The sequence below is a fragment of the Acipenser ruthenus genome, chromosome 1 (genome assembly GCF_902713425.1).
Source record: "Acipenser ruthenus chromosome 1, fAciRut3.2 maternal haplotype, whole genome shotgun sequence".
Lineage (NCBI taxonomy): Eukaryota > Metazoa > Chordata > Actinopteri > Acipenseriformes > Acipenseridae > Acipenser > Acipenser ruthenus.
The window spans coordinates 104,549,355-104,575,667 of NC_081189.1; the positions used below are offsets into that span (position 1 = coordinate 104,549,355).

The following is a 26,313-nucleotide window of genomic DNA, read 5'->3' on the forward strand; positions in this document are numbered from 1 at the left end:
ACAACTCTGAAAGACCTACAGCGTTCCATGGCTGAGATGGAAGAAACTGTCCATGTGTCAACAATAGCTCAGGTACTCCACACATCTGGCCTGTATGGAAGAGTGGCAAGAAGGAAGACATTTCTGAAAAAAGCCCATGTAAAATCCCGCTTGGAATTTACAAAAAGGCATGTGGGAGACTGAAAAGATGTGGCAAAAGATTCTGTGGTCCGATTAAACAAAAATTGAACTATTTGGCCCAAATGCAAAGCGTTATGTCTGGCGCAAACCCAGGTAACACCATCCCTACTGGGAAGCATGGTGGTGGCAGCAACATGCTATGGGGATGCTTTTCATCGGCAGGGACTGGGAAGCTTGTCAGGGTAGAGGGCAAAATGGATGGAGCTAAATACAAGCAAATCCTTGAGGAAAATCTGCTTCAGTCTGAAAAAGACCTAAGACTGGGACGGAGATTTACCTTTCAGCAGGACAATGACCCCAAGCACACAGCCAAAGCGACACTGGAGTGGCTTAAAAACAAGAAAGTGAATGTCCTAGAGTGGCCCAGTCAAAGCCCGGACTGGAATCTGATTGAGAATCTGTGGCAAGACTTGAAGATTGCTGTCCACCAATGATCCCCATCTAACTTGACAGAGCTTGAACAATTTTGCCAAGAAGAATGGGTGAATATTGCATGATCCAGATGTGCAAACCTGACTTACCCCAAAAGACTCACAGCTGTAATTGCTGCCAAAGGTGGTTCTACCAAGTATTGACTCAGGGGGGTGAATACTTATCTCACCAAGACATTTCAGTTTTTTTTATTTTTCATTAATTGTTGTTTCACAATAAAAATTATCTTGCCTCTTCAAAGTGTTGGGTAGGTTGTGTAAATCAAAGGACAAAAAATCCTATTTAAATGCATCAAGATTTCAGGTTGTAACACACAAACTGGTTGCACCAAAGCCTACAGAACTTTACCTATATGGTAACAATATCCTGGGAGACAGTCAGCATGGTTTTAGGAAAGGGAGATCGTGTCTAACTAACCTACTTGACTTTTTTGAGGATGCAACATTGAAAATGGATCATTGCAAAGCATACAACATGGTTTATTTAGATTTCCAGAAAGCTTTTGACAAAGTCCCGCATAAAAGATTAATTCTCAAACTGAACGCAGTAGGGATTCAAGGAATGCATGCACATGGATTAGGGAGTGGTTAACATGTAGAAAACAGAAACTACTGATTAGAGGAGAGACCTCAAAATGGAGCGAGGTAACCAGTGGTGTACCACAGGGATCAGTATTAGGTCCTTTGCTATTCCTAATCTACATTAATGATTTAGATTCTGGTATAGTAAGCAAACTTGGTAAATTTGCAGACGACACAAAAATAGGAGTGGCGGCAAACTGTTGTAGCAGCAAAGGTCATTCAAAATGATCTAGACAGCATTCAGAACTGGGCAGACACATGGCAAATGAAATTTAATAGAGAAAAGTGTAAAGTATTGCATGCAGGCAATAAAAATGTGCATTATAAATATCATATGGGACATAGTGAAATTGAAGAAGGGAACTATGAAAAAGACCTAGGAGTTTATGTTGACTCAGAAATGTCTTCATCTAGACAATGTGGGGAAGCTATAAAAAAGGCCAACAAGATGCTCGGATATATTGTGAGGTGTTGAATTTAAATCAAGGGAAGTAATGTTAAAACTTTACAATGCATTAGTAAGACCTCACCTAGATATTGTGTGGTCACATCGTTACAAAAAGGATATTGCTGCTCTAGAAAGAGTGCAAAGAAGAGCGACTAGAATTATCCTGGGTTTAAATGGCATGTCATATGCAGACAGGCTAAAAGAATTGAATCTATTCAGTCTTGAACAAAGAAGACTACGTGGCGATCTGATTCAAACATTCAAAATCCTAAAAGGTATAGACAATGTCGACCCAGGGGACGACTTTGACCTGTTGCTTTATCTCGACAGCAAATCCTCTACAGTTAGCTGACATAAAACTGCCTTGTGTTTCATTGACTTCATGCAGGTGTTATATGATTTTTAATATTATGTATAACATTGTCATGTGTCACTGGGATACTTCATGTTGCTGAGCAATGCAATATGGACTACTGACACAAGTGGCACTGCTGCCAGCATCTCTGTTATTGTTTACTGCTTGACAGAGCAACTGTATCTCTCTAGGAGGCCTTGGGATAATATTGCTAATGGCAGAACACTTTTTTTTTTTATAGGGACACTCAACATCTTGTCAATTAAGGTAGTGTTGTAAGACCATGGCAGAACACACAAAATGGACAAATACTGAATTGTAATCTAAATATTCCTATTTGGGACCCTATATCAACTAACGTAGCACAAACAGGAATGGACTGCAGTCTTTTCCGGGTCTGTACAAACCCCAGCACAATTTTATTCTTAGTTGAAATCTACATTTACTAAGACAAATAAATGGGCTACACATCCTCAAAACTGTGGGATACAATTTTGTTGAAATCTTTATTTGAAAACTCATATTAACATATTTATAATCTTTTATTTGACAGATTTTGTACTAAAAATTACAAGAACAAAACACAAAAAGAAAAACAAAAAAAAAATAACATGAACAAAAACAGGAAGAAAGTTTCAAACATAAATCAGTGGTTTTACAAGCTTTTATATGGGATAACAAAAGGGAAAAGGTCTGAGACCTGAGAGAACAATTCATTCTCTCATTGCCAGTCACCACATTGCAGTTGCTGCATACCAATTTATTTTGGACAATACCACATAGAATACAAGTTGCAACATAAATTAAGGAGGCAACTGGTCAGGACGTTGTAATATTACTTTGAGTAACACTAAAGACACAGCCTGGAGTTACACTACTATATCTGGCAATAGCATCAATGATTCACATGTGCAGATTATGAAATCATTTTATATCTTATTGTGTATACTGGAGCTCTTCAAGCAATCTTGAGGGAGGTTCGTTTTTAAATTTAAGTTAATTGGCAAAATATTTCAAAACCACATGGATGAAGGTCAATGGTTTTAATATGATTGTACTGTCTTGCGCTATGTACAACTTACCATATTCCTAAAAATGTATTTCATTTTGTTACAGAAAAAAAAATCTCATTAGGTTACTGTAAAGACAATAAACAATATATACATATAGTTAAATTCACCCTTTTGTATTTATTTATTTTTTTTGAGTACAGTATTAATAAACATTCCTCATTCTCTTTTTTCTTGTTACAACATTTTTAGGCATTACAAATTTACATCGTAATACTGAACAATGGTAAACATGCTTCTGTGTTTCAAAACACAAAAAGTATATCAATGGTTAATGGTAGTCTGTGCTGAGTGTGTATTCTCCAAGCCATTGTACAGCATGTTCTTATGAGTCAAAGAAAGGCAGCCAAAAGTCTAAAAACAGATCTATCATGCAGCTTCGTCTTGCGATTGTTCTTGTTGCAAAGTGGGACGGCTTATCTGTCTTAATATTGTGTTTTGACCTTTAAAATACAACCACTGATCTTGCCTTATTTAAAAGCTTTTGTGAAGGCTGTGTGTTAAGAGTGCAATATTACTGTTGAATATTCAATTACGGTTCATTTACTGTTAAGACTAGTGTCATTACTTCCTGCTTAAAAACTTCATTTACATACATTTGTATCTAAGACATACATTCACACTTTAATCCATACAGCACCAACATGTGTTACCTCCTGCATTAAGACAATCCTCTTCCTGTGAGATATTGCAGACACTTTAATGTCTCAGCATTGTCATGATATAATAAAAAAAAGCCTGATGGTAATTGTCCTAAAGGAGATGGGAATGGATGTAAAGTACCAAAGGAAACTTTAATCAGTTTTAATAAATTAGGCGTTTTATGAAAACAATGGTACTGTATACCATAATAGCAGCTGGAATCTGCATGTTCCAAGACTGATCTTGGGACTTTCAATTTCTCTAGCAGCTGTTGAGCACTGGCATACAGCAATCTAAAGGCTGGACTACACATATTAATACAGTAGTCTAACTAAAGATAGGATGTTGGTTCTCTCCATCGTACAACAGTTAATGTAGATATGCTTCAGAGGATGTCAGTAGGCCTCTAAAAAAGGGATTTGGAGATCCTGCTGTGTACCTTTCATCTTGCTGCATCCACTGTTTATTTCAAAGTATCAGTACGATCACATTTCACACCCAGATACAAAAGAAGACGAGGAGGCAGAACCTAGTTCAGTTAACATCGTATAAAGATGGTACAGTATGTAATGTAGAAAGCACACTGGTAAATGAAGGGCCAAATAGTGAATACTAACTCTTTGTTTTTTCCACTCCATTTCAAAACATCAGCAATAGGTGCAGATTTTGTTGCATACATACTGTACCTAAAAGATGTAGAGACAACTTTACAGGCTGCATTAAGGAGCAATTGTGGTCGATACAACTATTTTGAAATGAAGGTCATCTGCTTTTCTGATTCTCAATTCAAATATTCAGAGTACTAAAACTGGATTTGCATTTACATACTGATATTTACTCCCACACAAAGTCTGTGACTGTGTACTGTGTACAGTACTTTGAAGATTTCCATATTCAATTTCTGTTTGTCATGCTTTGTGTTCCACTGTATACAATGCAGAATCATGTACTATGATGTGAATAGACCAGCAAGAGTTCTTCATTCACACCAGGGTAATTGTCCTAGACTAGTTTACTTTGGTGCAAAGCGTGATTAAATATGGGCCCCTGCCATTTGATAGCAAAATATACAAAAAAAAAATGTCAACTTATACTTACAGAATAAAAAAACTAAGGACATTAAAAAGAGCTGTGACTAGGACTTTAAAACAATAACCACAAACATGAAAAAGATGCATTTATTTGTAACATTATTATTATTATTATTATTATTATCGTCACCATTATCATCAATATCATCTGTTCAGCACAACCCTGTTGGCTTTAAAAAGCCCATAACTACCAATAGCAATACACACTAGTGATGAACCACAATCCACAATTCCAACACAACGATAACACACCCTTGAGAAAGGTTATCGGCAGGTACAGTACAGTGCTCAAAAAACCAGAGCACGACAGGAGAGAGAGAGAGGAAGAGGGAGAGAGAGAGAGGGAGAGAGGGAGAGAGAGAGAGAGAGAGAGAGAGAGAGAGAGAGAGAGATTCCGAACATGATCCACACATTTAGATACCTAATGCATCTCTGAGCTGACTTTATCCTGAAATATGTACAGATTGTTTGTCGCTGCGATGGCAATTATGTTCTCTGCCGGGTGCCAGGCTGTATGCAAGATCTTCTTGGTAAAGTCTAAGCTGTCCACGCTAATATCGTCCTTCCTGCGCTTTCCTCCAGTGCAGACACGCCGGGGCTTCAGCACAGCTCTGGGCTTGCTGCTCTCCCGGGAGGCCTCCAGGGTCACATCTCGCTTCGTGTTGCGGTCAAACATCCTGAAGAAATTGTTGTAGGCGCCCGTCATAATTACACTGCAGGGAGGGGAATAAAAAAAAGTGAACAGGTTTTTTTTTTTTAATTGCAGAATAAGTTAAAATCTCCAAAGACTAATTCAGACATACAGACCAAACATAAGACACTGAGGGATTTCTACCAAATGTCCTTGTGGAACATTGAAGCATACTTCAAATGAGTGTCCTGTGAAAAACATCTGAAATATTTTGGCATCGACTAACATTGACAAAAAAACAAAACAAGCGTGAGAGTATCTGTCAGGGCAAGGTAATTCCGGTCTCAGAGTGTCATTTCATTCCATTAGGTATAAATAGTAAGGAGCAAGTTACATTTTCATCTAATGAACCCCTCTATATTGCCAGCAATACAAACCTGATTCACAGTACAATAGCTGTTTAATAGATGCTGCTGGCACCAACATAGAAAATATGCTTTCATTGATCTACTGTTATGCACATGTCTATGGCCGACAACTATAACTGAAGAGAAGCTACTTTCCTCAGATAGAAAAGCTCCTAGCACAGATGGTCTCACAGATCTCGGTGTGATTTTTCCTTTAAGCCTGTGGCAGTCATGGATGGTTAATGAAAGTTAATGGTTACATTTCTATTTCAGGTAACCAGGGTTATGATAATAACCTAACGTTCCCCTTCAAGTACGAAATGTAACCATTACCGAATGGGTGAGTGTACCAAAGCCGTTGCAAGGGCAATATTGTAGAATGACTAGAATGCTACAAGGCTAAGCCGAGAGGCTGCCGTGTGCGTGTGCCGTGTGCGGTAACCTCTGTATTGGTACAGGTCCACCGGTTCGCAGTCCCCGCAGGTAGCAAAGTACAGGGACTTGTACAAGCCACTGGCAAAACCACTCAGTCAGTACCACACACGAGACTGAGGCAAGCCTGCTTGTTAGACTGGTACTAAAAGCCTTTGTAATGTCACAAAACGGCATCAAGATACTGTGGAAGAGATTGCAAGCAACCACAACCGAAGCAAGTACCGTGGTCCTGCGTAGTGCTGCTGAGCCCAGCAGCTGCTCTCACTACACGTTTGTGCTGTAGGACCATGTTGCAGACAGGGCTGCGTGTAGTCTCTGTAAAACTCAACAAAACACAGTAATAAAACAATTACATAAATAACATAAAACGTCTCGGATTTTAGCTAAAAGCCAAAACGAGAAATAAAATAACTCCAGCCGCAGTTATGCAGCCTGGGGGAGAGCACAAAGTCAGTCGACTTATGTTGCTGGATCCTTGGCTTCACGTGGGGCACAAGGCCACAGTGGGAGTAACAAACAACAGGCTATAGTGCACAATATATGCATAATTAGAAAAAGTATTACAGAAATAATGTAATATCACAAAAACACAATAATTAGCAAAAAAATTACAGTCAGAAGCAACAAATACTTCTCTGAACCAGGTTCTCCGATTAGGTCAGTCTTGAAAGCAAAAATGGCACAGAGATCTGTGAGCGCAGTACTTTTGAACACGGTTTCGGTACTTTTTTTTAATAGGCAGAACCTTGACTTAAGAATGAACCGATTTGTTATGAAAATGCGTATATGGTGCCCGACCAGTCTAATTTCGGTGCCTGGGCACCAATGAAGCGATCTATTTTTCTTGTGGAAATCAAATTAGTCTTTCCATTGAATAGCCTCTAGGACCGGTTCCCTATATACCAGTTTTAGTGGTACACTCTGATAACTGGCGTGTAATGTTTAAATGTTTGCAGAGTCAAGAGTCCACCACACATCTCCAGCACAATCATCTGATTTCAGCCAGCCATCCTTCTGATGCAATGACATTCAGGACTCATATTACAAACTACAGTACTACAGTACACAGGTTTAAAGCCTATTTAGGTATCGGTCAGTGTAGAGATCCAGGTTTGGAATAAACAACTTCCTCTGCTTTTAAGATTTAATATATATTATTACAAAAGCAAGTAAGTGCTACACATTTATTAAAAAAAATAAAAAAATGGTAAGTAATGTTCCAAACTATTTATTTATGTATCTATTGCTTGTTTTTTTTCTCACAACTTACAGTACCAGAACAGCTCTTTTTTTTTTATCTGATGAGATCAAATGTGGCAGGTCCAAGAAAAAAAAGATACTGTTGAACAAGAATTTTGCAAGCAAGAAATGTTTGCTAATTTTGCGTTTATTAAAAATCTGCAAAATTAATGTGCCATGAAATATATTATTCATACATGTGCCGTATTTTAAAAGTAGAAGCGCAAACATTTATGCAACAAAAATAGACCTTGAAGGCCATTAGTGAAATTAAGTTGCCGCAAAATAATCCTGTTTTACAGTATTCAGAATGTAGTGTAAAATTAAATTGTCCAGAACAAGTCGGAAGATAGTGTTTAACACATTCAAAAACAATTCTAATTGTACTGATACTGACAGTTCTTAAATTGGTGAGTTTGTGTGATTTGTATTTTTACAGAATGCAGAGCTCCAGAAAAAACAGGATGTGATATACTGTACAGGGCATTGTGGTGATTGAAGTTCTGCACTGGTGATGACTTCATAATTGAAAGGAATAGAAAAAAAACATGCATGATAAAAGTAGCCAAAAAAATAACCAAACCACAAAAGACAACATTTACCCGCTAGATGCTTTCAAAACAAGCAAAATTTGGCTGGAAAACCACCAATCTGGCAGCACTGATCAAGGGGAGTAGCCTTAAAGTCACACGTTACCTACTGAACGTTACCTCAAGTTCAATGTACAAATAAAACAGGAATTTGTATCATCTGTTTTAGAAAAATCTATATTTTAATTAGCATTCTGGTACTTTAGAATTTAGGATTACACCGCTGCTAGGGGGCAGGGCACGACTGCATCAGGCTTGTTGAGCAGCTTTGGTATATCAATATTCAGGTTTCTGGTCTTTAACAGGTAAAAACCCATATGGTAATGATTACATGTCGTACTTGAAAGGGAATCTCCTGTTATTCTTCACATGGAAGCCTTTTGACTTCACACAGTATACAGTAGTTAGAAATCACTACTCAATCTCTCAAGTTCTGAATGCATTTGCATATAATAACTTGTCATCACCACTCTTACCAATGTGGAAAAAAAATACAATGTTATAGGATTATAGTACGGCTAATGTCTGCACATGGTGGAATATAGGCAGGAGCAGGTGAATGGACTGAGCTGAAAACCGAGGCAAAGCGTGCGCTCTGATTGGCTGAAAGATCCTGAGCAGTCTAATGCATGTTAAAAAGACTGCACGTGTGCTCGTAATGTATTGAGAGTTTTTAATATATCTGAGGTATTTTTTACCACTTTTTTATTTTTTATAAGACAATATTAAAATGCACATCTCGTTTTGTATACAAATCTTGATTGTTTTCCTATAGGGATTAAGCACATAATGTGTAACAAACTATCAAAAACAGGAACAAATAGATCACTGCAAACTACACCACATCCAATGTAACATGTACAAACACTGGAGCACAGGTTCCTTCTTATATATCCAAATTCTGATACTCCTAATATTGTTTTAAAAACCTACATAATTTGACATTAACAGTTAATAATCTATGAAAACTGAATTCCGACTGTACATAACCTGCAAAGATGATTCAGAGGTCTTGTTTGTTGTTATGCAAAAAACAAACAAACAAGAGACTCTGTTTTAAGTTATGGAATTCATTATCTCAGCCTCCCCTCTGCCCAGCTCCCAAATGGGCCAGCATCTTTTTATTGCCATAGATACTGCATTCATTTCCTCTGTGGAACAGTGCTTGCTTAATCCTAGCAAATATTCATATATTAAAAGAGGTCCAATGCAGCCCTTTGGGGGGGGGGGGGGGGGGGGCTAATTTAGGCTTCTGAGAGTGATCTTAATGATTTATACTCACTATGAACAATTTGGGCCACTGAGCAACTAAATAAAGATTTTTCAACAGCAAAAGCGTGAGGTTGCCAAGACAGATAAACTAGAGCCTGCTCAGACATGTTATGAGAAGTAATTATTTTTAATAAGACTGTGTCATTTCACATGGATTTGGCTCCGGGGCACTGTATGCACGCTAAATTTGTGGTCGAACATTTAAACAACTGCAGGTCGAACAAAAGCACTCATTAATAATGGCAGATCTTTCACCAATGGAATGAACTAGGCCTTGGTTAACATTCAAGATGTTTATTTTAAAGAAAAGACGACGACTCAGAAAATCCATTTTTATTCAGCCAACTCTACTGTTTATTATTATTCAACAATACCGGCTCCATTGAGATCGAAGGCGATTTCGAGTTATGAAAGGGAACCGAATCACTTTGGTGCCACTGTAAATTAAGGCTCTATAAGATGTCAATTTTACTGACACGTGGCGGCCAAATATGACATATTTACTATGGAAGATGTTTAACCTTCACAAATTATATTTGCAGAAATTAACTAACTTTTTTTTTAATATTGTTGAAAAGATGTCGTTCAAAAAAAAAAAAGTATGAAAATGTCACAATAGTTGGTACATGTTTTTGTAGCATTGCACATCACTAAAGCATGTTTGTATTGACAAAAAATAAATTTAAATAAATTTGAAAATATTGTGTTTAAGTTTCTTTTCGTATATATGTTAGGACCCCAACCCAAAAAACGCCCCCATCTAGATCGGGTCGACCCCATTGGGTTGGAGTTAATTAACATTTTTAGAACCCCATCACGATGCAGAACATTCACTTAGGACCGAAGTTGTGAATATTGTCATTTTAAGTAGGGGTTTGGCCCCTTAGTGTTTTTAGGTCTCTATGAAATCCATCTTCCAGTGATATAATGTATTATATATTTATCAGGCAGCAGCTGGGCTGCAAAGATATCAACTGCTATTTTATTTTATTGCTGCCCAAACCTAACGCGCATCAATAGTTTCATCATGATGAACCATGTACCATTTCATGGCCGGATTTTAGTGGTTTTTCTAGAACAAACTAAAGGATGTTTTCACTCTTCTCCCTGGGGTTATAAGGGGAGCAATTGTTAGAAACGTCCCTCTGTCGCAGACGTACTGATGAATGTGTATTCCACTGAGTAACATGCAGCCGTGACTGCAGCAGTTTACAGAAAGAGCAAAGTGAGCTGTTTTCTGTCAGTTATATAATCTATAAGCTAAGGGCTAGCATTTTTGTATTGTTTTGATGTAGATTTTTGCATCTTCAGCACATCATGGTTTACCAATAGGTCTTAGAAATACTGCACACCTATGTGCTTGTCAGTGGATGATAAATATACCAGAAGCCAGCTTTTTATTGTTGCAGATGTGTCACATTTACAATGTTTTTCTTTATTTTGTTTGTTCTTTTGGAAAGCCTCGTCAATGTACTCACACAATTACCTAAAAGCTGCACTAGAGCTAAACGTTTCATTACCAGTTTTCATACTGTGTCCAGTTCTGTTGCACTTGACAAGGCACTGACAAGTCACAGACACGGGCAAGCAGGATAATCCTAGGACTCTATCTCTACAGCCTAAAGACGAGCAAGAGGGGATTTCACTGAAGCTTGTAAAATCCCAAATGACATACAAAAATTACTTCAAACTATAGAACGAGAGGATACAAATGGGAGCAGAGTAAAATACATTTTTTGTTGTTGTTGTTTTTAGACTGTTATAAATGCATGGATGGAATAGCTTCCCAAGTGTAGTACAGTAGTAACATACAAAATACTAAGATCACTAAAACACAATTAGATTCAGCCCTATTGAATTAGATCCCGATTGGCCAATTAACCTTGTCCCGTTCTCAATTTCTTATGTTAAACAGAATTAGTACTGTAAAAAATGTTATTTAGTATAGGCTGTACCTTCTGGAAATGCATATCACAGTACTAAGCTATTCATGACTAGGGGCCAAGATAAACAAATACCTAAACTATTTAACTTTTTACTTTCAGATGAAGGCATAACCAAAATTAAAAGGTCCACCCATTGTATGTAGTATAATGGGCAATTAAAGAGCCTGGCAGCTGGAACATGATGTTTGTGAGACTAGCTTCAAGATGACTACTGTAGGTCTAACTCACAAACTATGTGTTGTAGTCTGTTTAAGGATGAAGATCTCAGACTTAGTAAAAGCATGTAAAAAGAGGGCCGGAGCTATGCAGTAAAACAAAGCACAGTGGCTGGAGATTCAAGGGTAAGACAACAACTGAGTGCATATTTCAGCATACCAAAAGCAAGGAGAATAGTTTGAGGATTATGGAGACACCAGCTGGGACTTCATTACACCAATATAGAGATTCATTTAAAATTGATAATCACACATTCAGTGGGTAAAATGTATAAAACTTTTCTCAATGTGACAAAAAAGTGTTTGATCTGCCACCCCTGCTTTCCTTTTCATCAAGACTAAGCTGCTCTGTCCATTTTGCTTTTGCAACCAAATGTAAAATGTTTCATTCAAATCTAGACCTACCTGAACCCTTTGCTCTTAAAAAAAAAAGAAAAAACATACGTCTGTGTTTATCGATGTTGGGAAGTGATGATTTAAAAAATAAGTCTGACAGTGACAGACACTGGTGCTGTGTGGAAAACCATTTCAATCTTCTTTAAACATAAACACATTCCAGTGTGGAGATATAGATATATATGCGCATTTATTTGAAACCTACAGCAATGCATCAAATACACCTACTTACAAAAAGTGATTTCTCATGATAGGCAAACCTGTCCATGTTGCTTTGCATCTCCTCGGGTACAAAATGCTTGATCTTTCTGTCTGACAATCAATATGTCTGAATTCTACTTAAGTGTTTCCATTAAAAAGTTTCCCTAAGTCTTCCCTGGAGAAACTGAGAAGTATGACCTAATATGTTTGTAGACAAAAAAGGGACAATGCCTCAGTTTGCCGAAAAAAAAAAAAAAAAAAAAAAAGAATTGTATATTGTACAGTACCGGGATAGAGTGCATTGAAATTACTTCATAAATGTTTTGGCTATGTGGCCGTCTATGTGGCCACCATTGACTGGGTCATCACATATTTACAAATCTGGGTTGACTGACCAAGTTTGATTTTCACTCATTAGGCTTGTGCTATCTCAGTTTAAACTAAACGTATTTGTATAGTGCCATGTAGAATCTCAGTCTACTACACAGTATGTGTTTTTGCTGCTCGATGGAGGGCATGTGTTACCAGTGGACTTGAATCAGTATTGGTTACATGTATCAAACAGACTACTGGGACCTAAATCTCAGGTATGCGATTCAGATACTCTCAATAAACTTGATTGTCCTTATATAAATATCAATATCTTGTGTATAGCTACATGTACAAGTGCAGCATACATTCTGTGAGTACATACGACCGTCCAAGACAGCGCAGGTTGCATTTAGAATAGAAATCGGAATAATGGCATTAAGAGTAGTTTAGATGATATTGGCCATGTACTGCATTTCCGACCTCAATGTTTAATTTAGACTTGGACAAGCATTGACTGAATCACACCAGTCTAGCTGGTGGTAACCCTGACTAAGCAATACAAAGGCACCAAAGGTAACCAAAAAGATTCATATATGTTTGCCAGTCTATTCCAGTTTACCACCTACGCTACTACCATCTACTAAAAAATAAATAAAGTAAATAAAAAATAGCTTTTGGGAGTGAATTGCATCATATATGTTGCCTACACATCCCTGTCTGTGTGCACGTGGCAGGGCAAAAGCCCTGTTGTTTGAATAGTGTGTGGGAATGTAAGATTGGCAGGGGTGGGGTTAATTCTGTCCCTATCAAACAATCACAGGTGTGGCCATTCCCCAATTAGGTAACGGAGTGCTAATCGGGGCATGGCCATATGTATAAAAAGGAAGAGAAATCCTTTGTGTGGGGAGATGGAGTTTGGCGAGTGTAATTGTGCGAAACCGCGTTTTGTTTGTATCTGGTCAGCTGATTTGTTCCTGTGTTTGTTTGTTAATAAATGTGCACACAAGGGGCTCCCGAGTGGCGCATCCGGTAAAGGATGGAGTGCAGGATGCGCTCTATAGCCTAGACGTCACCGGTTCGAGTCCAGGCTATTCCACAGCCGACCGTGAACGGGAGCTCCCAGGGGGTGGCGCAGAATTGGCCGAGCATCGCCCGGGGGAGGGAGGGTTAGGTCGGCCAGGATGTCCTCGGCTCACCGCGCACCAGTGACCCCTGTAGCCTGGCCGGGTGCCTGCGGGCTTGCCTGTAAGCTCCCGAGAGCTGCGTTGTCCTCCGACGCTGTAGCTCTTGGGTGGCTGCATGGTGAGTCCGCAGTGTGAAAAAAAGCGGTCGGCTGACGGCACACGCTTCGGAGGACAGCATGTGTTCGTCTTCGCCCTCCCGAGTCAGGGGTGGTAGCGGTGAGCTGAGCCTAAAAAAATAATTGGCAACGACTAAATTTAAAAAAAAATAAATGTGCACACGAGTCTCATTCAGAATCTCCTTCCTGCCACAGCTTGGGCCTGACATTATCCTGTCACGTGCAGATTGTAAATCTGCCCAAAGTACACTGACATGATGTGTTCCTTCTCAGATTGTGTTTATCCTATCTTAATTAGTGTCTTGGCATCAATCATACTCAAGTCTGAGCATGCATACATTTATTCAATAAGGAGCCTTTCTTACAGCTGCCTGTACTAAGAGTAATGAAGGGTCATGCTAGAAACTAGTTTCTGCATATCTTTTCCAATGAATTTGAAAATACTTTCATATATTTCAAATTGCTATTCATTTGAAATGCAACCATGGCTGGGTTATACTCTATATTTTAAATGGACCTTGTAATGCTTCAATGTACAGTAGCCTAAACCGATTTCATTTTCTGTAAAAACTATATTCTATTTATGGTAGTGTCTTACAGATGTAAAATAATTAAACTAGTCATTCATGCTTCATTTCTCATAAAAAAGGCCCGCTACTGCTTTGCTTTCACATATGAATTCATATATGAATGCATCTATATCCTAAATAGATTAGAAATTGAAAAATGTATACCCCTCCTGAACTACACACACTATCAAATCTCAATGGCCTTGTCTCACACACTGCTGCTATATGTTTTATGGAGAGATTTCCCTTTTATCAAATACATAAATTGTTCCCAATGTCAGTGTCCCCTTTGGAAATTCATGATTAGATTTGTTATCTGGATGGTCGACTGAAAACATTGTGTTGTTGCAGAGCAGTAATAGAACATCCCCTGGCCTTCACATCATTCTCAAAGCACACTCCACATATCTGCTGTCCCTTTATGGCAAAATGGCTTGGTGTAACAAAGGGAAATCACAGTAATTGGATGCTAGAATCTGTGGGTTTAAAAGGACATTGGTTTAGCTGTGAAGTATAGTGAACAACTCTTCTCACTTAGCCAGGGATATGAAAAAGGCTGCCCCGCAGCTGCTAAAATGCTAAAACGAGGGCACATTTATTCATACCTCTTACAATTACAGTTTGCACAAATTGACACAGGATTTGGTCCTACTTTAAGAGACCATTATGAGACAGAGAGAGAGGAAAACGTACATAAATAGGGTTCATTCTATTGAGGAAGGGGGTGTATTAATGTGAGCTCTACATATGTTCAAGATATTCCACTATTTGCATCTAACTGTACACATTTCCTACTTTTACATACAAAATTCAACTGTGTTGCATTTTCCTCCCCAAACAGAAGGCATATTGTTATTTCTCAGTATTACGTTTTTCGAGTTATTTAAGAACAATAGCTTAATGTAGTTTTAAGAATCAAAAATTACAATTTTGTAAAAAAAAAAAAAAAAAAAAAAAAAAGAAATATTCTCTACAACAGGCATTAACTTGGCCTGTTTGACAAAAACTTCTTCTGGATGACTGACAAAGTTAATGCCACAGTGTTAACGGATGTGTCTTATTTAATTCAGTATCATACAGCATATCATGCCATGCAACTGATTTGTTTATAATCAAATGCTATTATTTTATAATGATCATATGACTTACCTATCTGTACCATTCCAAGCACATTCAAACTTGTCAAAGATGCAGTCATTCTCATACAAAGAACAAAGCTTGCTCCGGAGGTAATCATGAACCTAGAAAAGATGAATGTCTTCATGTTAGTATACTTTACAGGTTGTTACACAGCTTTCAGCCTTAAAATAGAATAATAATAATAATAAAAAAAAACTGTTTACCAATGGTTAGACAGTTCTGGTACTGTAGATGATTTCTCTCTTGCATTTGTTAATTTAGATTTGTTGGACATGTTTTGCAGCCACCTTGGGCCAAAGTGAAGGGGTTCATTAGATTAGGCCCAAGGAGTTTAATAACCAAAAAATATAAAGTTGGCATCTAAAATGGTGGCAACAATTGATTTACAAAATCATACAAGTCTCCCGCTCACAGAGATGCATAACAAGCAGTAACCCTTTCAATAATGTGTATGGTTGTCATTGGGACTTCCTTGCATTTATATGGGATGCACATGTCAGAAAGTTTATTGGTAAAACACAATTTAAATAAATTCATATACAAAGACTATTCTACAGCACCAGTAGTAGATTTCTTATTTCATTCATTAGTCTAGCACACTTATTACCTGTTCTTTAATACAAATATCTCAACTTATAGTCTATTTTTTCTACATCTCTCTTATTATGAAGGAGGGAGCATCATGTTCATCCCGTAGAATCCTGTTTATATTAGTTGAGCACAGCTTTTTCAAGGCTGGCTTGCACAATTTCCCTAATGACAAAATGACAGACTGACGGATATAATGGTAGGGGAGACCTCTGCATCTCTTAAAGGCCCTTGAGAACACTATCCAGCCGTGCCCTGTAACCTTGAAGCACCCCCGTGAACCTTCTTTTATTTGTGCAGAACAGAAGGGTATAATTTAATGAAAGTGTTTCAATTCCCACTGCTAAAAAACGCTCATTTGCAGCTGCCTGTGCAACAACATGCACTCAGCAATGCAAAAACACAAAACTGGAAACCTTATCGACCTCAACAAGATTTTGATAGGCAAACGCCAAATTATGATTAATACTGTACATACTTTCATGATTTTCACAGGATTTTATTAATATTAGATGCAAAGCTGTTAAGTTTTTGTTTCAGAAATCCTTATTTGCTCTATTAAAAATATCCCAATGGAACAGGTAGCTGCAGAGTACATTGATCTAAATGTTAAAATATCTGGTTATGCTGAGAAGGTTTAAGATTTTTATTTGAAATTGCTGGACAAAAGTCTCAAAACAAAGCTGTAGCTGCATTAAGTGCATTTTTTGTTAAGAGTTAGATTAGTATGTATAGCAGAAGTCATAAATACTTACTGCATTATTTAACAATGAAAGCAATTGGTAAATTGCAAAATAGCACAGTAGAAATGATGCTAAAGCAGATCCAAATGCAGTATAACTCATAATGGCATGGACAAAAGTGGTTAAAGCAAAGTGCAGTGTACTGTAAGTGGTATAACTCTCAGAGGAATATGCCAGCATCCAAGTGTAGTAAAGAATATACTGTTATAGAATGATGAACGTCTGTATGCGAGGGAGGCTGAAAGCCGGTATTTGTTTTCTGTTCATGACCTTCACAATCTTTTTTGGGTCCATTTTCATTTTCATTGAAGAGGGAAAGCATTGATGAGCAGATGCCAGTAAGTGGCCGATGGTAATACCAACGCTTTTAACTGATTTTGCAGTTCAGTGGAATTCCGAGAGGCACTCGAGGTTGTTTTTATAATGACAGTAGCAATATTGACCATAAAGTAAGGTAAAAACTCAATATGGTACAGCTGTCATGAATTGGTTTTGCCTATGATGTGTTGTGGAACATGTGCTTTGACAGGCTGAGATCCTCAGCAGTTTACAATGTGATAAAGCATGGTAGATTCTACTAGTTTACCATTTGACCACCTCCATTAAAACTGCAGTGCCCAACATTCATGTTCAATTTACACCAAAATAACCACATTTAGTCTTTCTCAACTTCAAAAAACCTACTGGGCACAATTGTACTTTGTCAGCCAAATAGAAACACTTCTGTCACTATTCCTAGCAGGATGAGGTATTAAGTTATATCTGCTGCAAAATGGAAATGACCAAATATATTACCGGATTCTGCCGAGTCAATGCCCCAGTTTGAACGATCGTCCACCCCCCCAAACTTTCAGTTTTTAATAACCATACGCAAATAATGCTTCAGGGGAAATATCGCGACTCATGTGAAAAAGTTGAATGTTTCATTTGTGGCAATTGAAACACAGTTCTAAAATTCCCAAGTAGACACCATAGATTCAACAATCCCATGCTTCTAAAGTACAGAATGTAGAAGTATGTAAGTACTGTACAAACATCCAGCTTACATAAGCAATATAGCCCATAGACTGCTTTTTTTATTGATCGCACAGAACAACAATTTTTTTTTTTAATTAATTCAATAAGTATATGCATGCAACAACACGGGATTGATTTTAAATTGAGTTTTAATTTTGACAGACTCATGAGGAATACTAAACAGTAACAGTATGCATTAACATTTTCAACATGTTCAAAAAGCTATTAAAATAGAATAGGTTGCAACTTCAGTTAACTGCGACAATGCTGAAAACGTGTACAGTAGGCTCTAATCACATAAGATTTGTTTAAAGAACGTATTTTTTTAAATCTGTTTTTATTAATAAAGTTTGATACCTATGACACTGGTCTTTACTGTTGCTGAAATCATCAATATCTCAGACTAGTTTCTTAAATATCAAACTTGATTTTATTCATAAAAAACTTAAATGCATCACAGTCCTGTCCCCCTGCCTATTAGTTTACCTCTCTCAAGTTGTGTTGTGGTATTTTAATGTGGAGGAATGTTCATTGGGGGATGTGGTGGGGTGCCCCACCCCTGTGCGTATTTTATGTTTATATGTAGTGGTGCACAAAGTGCGGGTTATGTAGCACGGGTGATTTAAAATGTATATTTGTATTTAGGCACGAGGATTGCACAATCACTTCACGTGCAGAGTAAAGTGTGTATTAGTATGTGGGCATGGGGACTGCACGTGCCGGGATTCAAGTGAATGATTAATTAGCAATTGAGTCCCAGCACAGCTGTATATATAGAGGCACGAATCACTCTCAGTGTTGGTGTGTTCAGGGAGGAAGAACGGGAGAGAGAAGGAGAAAAATTATTAAAATGATAACAATTTCTACGCGTGTTGGAGTGGAAACAGCACGGTGCTTGTTTTGCATTACAAAAGTGTTTTGTTTTGTTTGTTTAAACCATTTATTTATTATTAAATCTATGCATCGGCACATTTCACTCACCATTCTGAGTCCTGTATTTCCTGGCCTGATGTCACCACTCGAGCCATCGTGTTACATATGGTGTCTCAGAAGTGTGGAACGGCACCTTCACTACGCAGCCCATGAACAGTATTGGGGGTACACAGTTTTTGAAGGATTTTTTTTTTTTTTTTGTGTGTGTTTTGGAAGGATGGAGGTGGATACAGTTGCCCCAAAAGAGTGGTACTGTTGCAAGTACTGTGGGAAGGAGAAGGTCCAAGATTGGTGTGGGCTATGTACACGGCATAGGAGACTACCTGTTGCTCCCGCCACCACCACTAGAGGAGCTGAAGCTACCTCCCAAGGAGCAACTCCTGCCTGAGTTTGCAAAGCCTGCATCGCCTAGGGCTGCTGAGTCTGCTCGTCATCGCCTGGGGAGGCCTGCTCACCATCGCCTGGGGAGGCTAGTTCGTCATCGCCTGGGGAGGCTAGTTCGTCATCGCCTGGGGAGGCTAGTTCGTCATCGCCTGGGGAGGCTAGTTCGTCATCGCCTGGGGAGGCTAGTTCGTCATCGCCTGAGGAGGCTAGTTCGTCATCGCCTGGGGAGGCTAGTTCGTCATCGCCTGGGGAGGCTAGTTCGTCTTCACCTGTGGAGGCTAGTTCGTCATCGCCTGGGGAGGCTAGTTTGTCATCGCCTGGGGAGGCTAGTTCGTCTTCGCCTGGGGAGGCTAGTTCGTCTTCGCCTGGGGAGGCTAGTTCGTCATCGCCTGGGGAGGCTAGTTCGTCATCGCCTGGGGAGGCTAGTTCGCCATCGCCTGGGAATGCCGGTTCGCCATTGCCCGGGAAGGCCTGCACAACACCCCCAGGGCTTTGTGGTATTCAGCAGCAGTAGTTGCGCTGCCGGAAATTCTGGGGCTGGAGCCCAAGAGAAGGGAGCTGCCGGCTACAGAGAAGGGGGAGGAGGTGAGGAGACCACCTCCATGCTCAATAGTTGCACTGCCGGAGTACGCAGTGCCGCCACCATGGCCGGAGTGTGCCACCCTGCTGTCAGCCTTGCAGCTGCCAGCATTGCCACTAGCAACATGTCCACTGCCAGAACTGCCTTGGCTGGAGGAGCCAGCCTTGGCGCCGTAAGCCTTTCTGCTGCCAGCGGTACCATGGGAGGTGGACCTTGCCTCAATGTCAGCATTTCCGCTGCCAGCACTGTTCCTAGCAGCATTTTCGCTGCTGGAGTGTGCCACCCCCGTCAGCCTTTCCGCTGCCAGCGGTGCCACTGGAGGAGGACCTTGCCTCCCTGTCAGCATTTCTGCTGACAGCATTGCCAAGAACAGCATTTCCGCTGCCAGGATTGCCCCGGCTGGAGGAGCCAGCCTTGGAGCTGTCAGTATTGCCATGGGCAACATTGTCACCCGTGGGCCCAGTGATGCCTCTGTTCCTGGCCCAGGACCCTGACCAAGACTTTGGGGTTTTTAAGGGGGAAGGTGGACTTTAAGGCCATGTGTGCTGCACACAAGGGGGGGGATATTTAGTTGTAATAATGGAAGCCACGGGCACAATAACTTTTGGAGCCTCAATCTTAACAACAGCTAACTTCAAACTGTTGTCTATCCAGCAGCATATAAGAATGTTTGACATCCATACAAAATGAACAGCAGAAAACCACAGTGATTCCCTACTGCCTACAGAATCAGTCTCTCTTGGGCTCCTCTGCTGCAATGCAGTCCTGCTCAGTCTGCATGGGAAGGTGTTTTTCACCACTGAAGCTAAAAATAGCACACAGTGATTAACCACATTCTGCTTGATGTTCACTGTGTCGACTGCAGCAAGTGCGCCCTCAGCATAAAGCATTTTATACTGATATACACATACATGTAGCAAGTTCAGTTTGTACTTTGCGATCTGTCTTACAAATAAAAAAAATGAAACGTTAAGAATAGTTAATTAATTAGGGCCCAATACAATTTACTGTAAACATGACCTAACCTTGAATTAATCAGATTAGTGAATTATCTGTAGTTAAAACCTACTGTTTAGTAAATATGTTGGTACCCTGATAGATAATACTCACCCTTCAAATATACGTACATGGTTTTAGCAAGCCGTGAAGCGGTAACCTAAAATGTATTGATTCGATGTGACAAGTCTACAGGGTGTTTACATTGAAGGACACTGCAAGACGTTTAGAGTAATCACTTACAAAACCTTCTCTTAGGAAACTGAAGCAATTTGTGGATACGTATGCACCTGTCAATCGAATGTCTACTTTCTAACCACTACAAAGACTTGTGAGATATGCAGCTTTTAGATTACACAAAATGTTTTTTTTTTGGTATTTTCTTTTTGCCAGTATTGCCTTTACTTCACTGTATTGCCTTTACTTCACAGAACGAAGGTTACCTGATATGTTTCAATGGGCTTATTCTCCATGTTCAGGTCCCAGACGTTGACTGTGAGGTAATCTCTTGTTAACAGATAGCGTCCACTGTGGCTAAACTTGACATCAGAGATCGAGGAGATGATTTCAGAGAAGAAGGAGCGATTACTAGGATCTTCAGGCTCTTCGAACACTGCAAGAGGGGAAAAAAGACATGAAAATACATTTATTATTATTATTATTATTATTATTATTATTATTATTATTATTATTATTACGTGTTAATTTTCTTTAAATATTGGATTTTCAACACCTTTGTTTCTGAAAGAAAGACTTTCCCTGTCTTACGGTTACAGTCCATAGATACCGAGTGAAAGACAGCATTCAGCATGATTTCTGCACCTGGGTGTGATCAATAAAGATTAACTAATTCATCCAGTATGGTTTGAAAATGCAAGGCTAAATTATTAAGTTGTCTTGATGTGCAATACGTATTTACATAACAAGAATGCAGAGACCATTATGTGTGTCAACAGGGTATCAAAAAATAAAATTCATCAGCACAGACAGTTCTTCATCAGAGTAATTATTACAGCGTGTACCACTGATTTCACTTCATACCACAAAACAGACAATCATGTTTAATCAAAGCCACATTAGGCTCCAGAAAGCTATTTACTACTGGCAATCCCCAAAGAGCTGTTTCTTTTAGATGATTTGAATGAGACGGGACGAGTAACCCATCTGAGGTGCAATTCCATCACATGAGCACAATTCCACTTAGCCAAGCCTTCCACTATTGATCGTTGTATGCTTCCATTAACTTTTAGTTTGCGTTCTCCTTCCTGTGATGTCTTTTTGCTGTCAGTGCTTTCTGTTAAACCAGGTGAGTCATTCCCTGTGAATCATTCTGTTACCTCTGAGTACACTGTGATGGCCAATCTAACTTCTGCAATTAACGTTCTCTATCCTGCAGGTAAAAATAAGCCAAAACTCAGATAGAGACATTCGCGACTCACCATGGCATGAAACAATTGTAACTTACATGTACCTTTTCCCCTTACCAGTGCTTCCACAACAGAAAAGGATAGGCTTTGAAACCTTATTCATGTACTATATCTAATAAGTGCTGTACCACAATCAAAAAAGGACCCTACAATATCAATAACATTTACATAGCACCTCTCTTTGGAGCTCTACAAATCCCTACAGTGATGGCAAAACAAATGTCTGATTGAAAAGTTACATTTTTGTAAGCTTAAATATTTTCATTAACTTGCTTTGCACTAGGAAGACTGACATATCAAACATTATACCACAGGTGTACTGTAAATTCTAATTATTAAATACAAGGATGTACAAGATTTGAAAATACACACCAATCTTTACACCTTTAAAGGCAGAATACACAGATGATTTCTGTTTCCTGCAAATGTTTCATGAGGACTTTGAGAGACCTCCCCTAGCTAAAAAAAAGCACATCCTTCATCACAGTTCCTCACCCTGCTCTCAGACTAACTGTGCGTCACAACTGAGCCTGTGGATAGACCAGCCACTGTGACTGCTGTTCTGCTCTTTGGGGTTTGACCTGCACTTTACCGAGATTGCTTCTAAATAATAACGTGGATAATTAAACCTTGAAATCGTGATGATCTGATAACCTTGTCTTCATGGCTAATGCCAGTCATTCGTACATTACAAATGTGGGTTGAAAGCAATACCAAAGTTCACTCTAAGACAGTGAAGCAGAGTACTGCACAGTGGGGAATGAGTAACTTCTCATGACCGCAATGTACTCCCAGTTTGAATGGAGTAGATAGGATATGGAAAGAGGGGGTCTGAGGTCTTGATACACTTGCGTTTTAGAAATATACTGCTTTCACTTTTTTCTTTTTTTATTTAAAGTATAACAGAGAGTGCTAACTGTAGGTCATGTCGATATTCAATTGTCTTTGTAATCATCTTTGTCACATTTTACTACGCTGACATTTAAACCAGTTAAAAACATTGACCTTCAAATCAATCTGTGACAAAATAATTTACAGCATATATGTACAGAACAGTACAGTATATTTATTTCCACGGTGGGTCAGAATCAGATTTAGAAACACAACGTTTAGACTGAGAAATATTAGATATGATTTAAAACTTTTTTTGCATGCTTAAAACAATTTCACTGATTCAAGGGCTTGTGGGAGTTTTGGTTCATGGAGTATCTTCTGCATATTGTATCTAGTATTCCATACTTTGAAACACCTTGTACTGCAGTGTTATCATCAACATTTTTATCTGGAGCCAATTCTCAGACACTCATCTGAGGTCCCTCCTAGCTCAGCGGATAATGGATACCCAGTGTTTTGTTACAAGAAGTTGTGTATAAATACATGATTACAAATGTTATTTTCATTTAATTATGAAAATGGTTTGTTGTCTTAATTAAACCAGAAAGCCACCACCACATTTGTTAGTTTGCAATTGTAGCAGCACAAGATGTATGAATTTAAAGCACTCAATTTTAATTGACTTTTGATCAAAAACTAAACTTTGAAATCAAACATGAATTACTTCATAGTGGAATCAATGCTGCATGGTACTTCATAAAATAAATGCAGTAACTTCAATACCACTGGGAAGGTCAATCAATATCTGACATAACACTTGCCTGCGTTGCTTATTTATTGAGGTCCTATTGGGTAGAACTATAGTTTTGCCCAACATCCTTACACTATGATGACAAGAGCCCAATGCAAATGAAGACATCACTGCAACAAACACATTTCAAACAGCAAAGTCCCACTTATTATGGACAATAACCTGAGGGTGTATCTTGTCTGCTCAACTGTGTCCATCATTTAAACTGAATCTCAAATGTGCCTGAAATGATGCATCTTTATGCATCAAAATGTATAACTCCTGCCATGTATTTTCCTTTACATTATTACTTTCTTTTTTTTTATTTGAACAAATTGCCATATATTTTCCAGCATTGTTAATGTGGGGCAGGGCACTTGTCCTCGTCAGCCTCTTCTTCCATTTTACTTGACTTCACTCCAATAAAAATTAGTAATGACATTGCTTTCTGTTTTTTTTACACATTTACATGTTGATGAGTAAGAAATTCCTGCTCAGCTTATTTTATTGCTCATCCGAGACCTTTTTCAATGCAATCCAAGTGCAATAACATAATGCAGATCTAGGTGTTTATTTCAACAGCTTTAACACTGAAAGTGCCCTTGATTAGCTGCATGTGTGATGAAAGTGCTACACTTGCACTCTTTATACCCTGGTACAGACTGAAATGCCTCCCCATTCTTCAGCAATCCTGTCCTCGGGAGTCTTTCATTTGAACTCACAGGGAAATTGTGTGGTGCACTGGAATTGTACAGCAGAAACAGCAGTGACTAGATAGCAAGAAGGTGCTTGCAGAGTGTGGTAAACAATGCTAGTCACGAGGGGTCTCGTTTTATTTTAAGTCTTTTAATTGTAGGATCTCTCTATACAGGAAATCAAAGTATGTATACAGGATTTAGTCGTCAAATCCCCTTTTTGTTCAAAATATTAGAGGGTGGTGGGCAAGAACTTTGACCCTGGTTGACCCTTTCGAACATAAGCGTTACCTCAAGTATAACGTTTGTTCTAAAATTGTTGAATTACCACACAATAAAGTAATTTACAGTACATTCCTCTATTAACATAACATATGCTACAATGTTTCTTCGATGGAACAATGCAGAATGTAGTAACCAAATCAAACAAATCTCATCTTTGTCTGTGGCCCAGTCATATTTTGCAAGAAGGCTTCGGGGTAGATAGTTTTTACTGTGGAAACAACAATTATACAATAGGAACTGTCTTTCTCGTAATGTTCTTTTTTCTGCAAACAAATCAATTTATGTTGGTTTTAAAGCCCATCTGGCAATCTCTTTCAGGATCATGGTATTATTTGGAATACTCATTGGAGCTGTGGGTTCCACTTGACATAGAACACTTGACAAATACATGAGCGCTGGAACCATTTCGGTAATCAGTTTGATAAAGAAAATCCAATATGTAAAATCAAACACATACAGTAATTCCTCATTCCCATGTGCAAATAGCGAGATTAAAAAGGGACAGATTACTTGTCCAAGAGTAGTGATGTGACACTGTAATGCATCCCATGTTTATATAACAGAAAATACTATTAGTAGAAAGCCTTGGAAACAGACAGTGCTCTTTCAAATAACTGTCAGAATGTGCACTTTGGACAAGCACCAGTATTGGTTTATTTCTTTATAACTGAGTTTTTCAGTTAAGAACCTTTTCTGTCATACATTTTGTTTTCCTTTTCGGATATTACATGTTCTCAGAACTAGCCAATATGAGAAAGGAGAGAGCATTTTTTATTATAATTTATTTTGCTAGAAGGGAACATCATTCATACTTTTAACTAACATTTACAATTATTTGCTGAGAATCAGAAAAAAAAGATATATGTATTATTATTATCAATAATGGCATCAAATAGACCCCAGTTATTTTTCCGGTACCCAATGTTAACTGATGGCAATGTTATCTACTGTACAGTATACTTCACTCTATAGTGTCATAGGCTAATGTATTGTACTTCTCTCCAGCCTGTGTGCAACAAATTACAAATTGACCAATTTCTGCAGCTCCAGAGACATTAAAAAGGAAAAATTTAATTTGGCTGGTATTGAAAGACTGAATGGATTATTTGGTGCTGCTGGGATGTTACGCAGTACTGATCAAAAGAATCAAAACTTCTTATTTTGTTGAAAAAGGGAGTGACTGGTCAAAGCTGACAATGAAAGATGACAATACCCATTATAGGAAAAAAAGTCAATAGTAAATGGCAAGTCCTATAGGGATCTCCTGTCACTGATATTTTCAAGTGTCTTACAGTTTTGTGGTAGATTCTAGAGAAAGGAATTAAAGGTCACGGTCTAACTTCTGCAGGTCATCAGAAAAAGAAGATTGTCTTTAAAAGGATTTTTCATTGTTGAGATGTAAAACAGTTAAAATGATAAGGAAAACCGGTTCATTGGGAATGACTAGATTTCCCTATTGGCACGTGATAAGATCTTGACATGAATTGATTGGGGGTCAAACCCAATTAAACCTAGCACCTTCAAAAGACTGATCTGCTTTAGAAATGGCACATCAGCCGAGACCCACAATCAGACACGGCAGACTCAAA

The 26,313-nt window shown here is 38.6% G+C and overlaps 1 protein-coding gene across 4 annotated transcripts in view; it reads right to left on the reverse strand.

Annotated features, from left to right (window-relative positions):
- Nucleotides 1–2,476: 2,476 nt before the first annotated feature.
- LOC117420687 (serine/threonine-protein phosphatase 2A 55 kDa regulatory subunit B gamma isoform) overlaps nucleotides 2,477–26,313 on the reverse strand; it is a 117,781-nt gene continuing 93,944 nt past the window's right edge. For all 4 annotated transcript variants that reach the window (XM_034034219.3, XM_059032998.1, XM_034034220.3 and 1 more), the window contains 3 exons: nucleotides 21,137–21,306; nucleotides 15,462–15,553; nucleotides 2,477–5,512 (listed from right to left, as the gene is read on the reverse strand). In XM_034034219.3, the coding sequence (XP_033890110.1) occupies nucleotides 5,221–5,512; nucleotides 15,462–15,553; nucleotides 21,137–21,306 (554 nt within the window). In that variant the 3' untranslated portion in view covers nucleotides 2,477–5,220. The remainder of the gene's footprint in view (nucleotides 5,513–15,461; nucleotides 15,554–21,136; nucleotides 21,307–26,313) is intronic.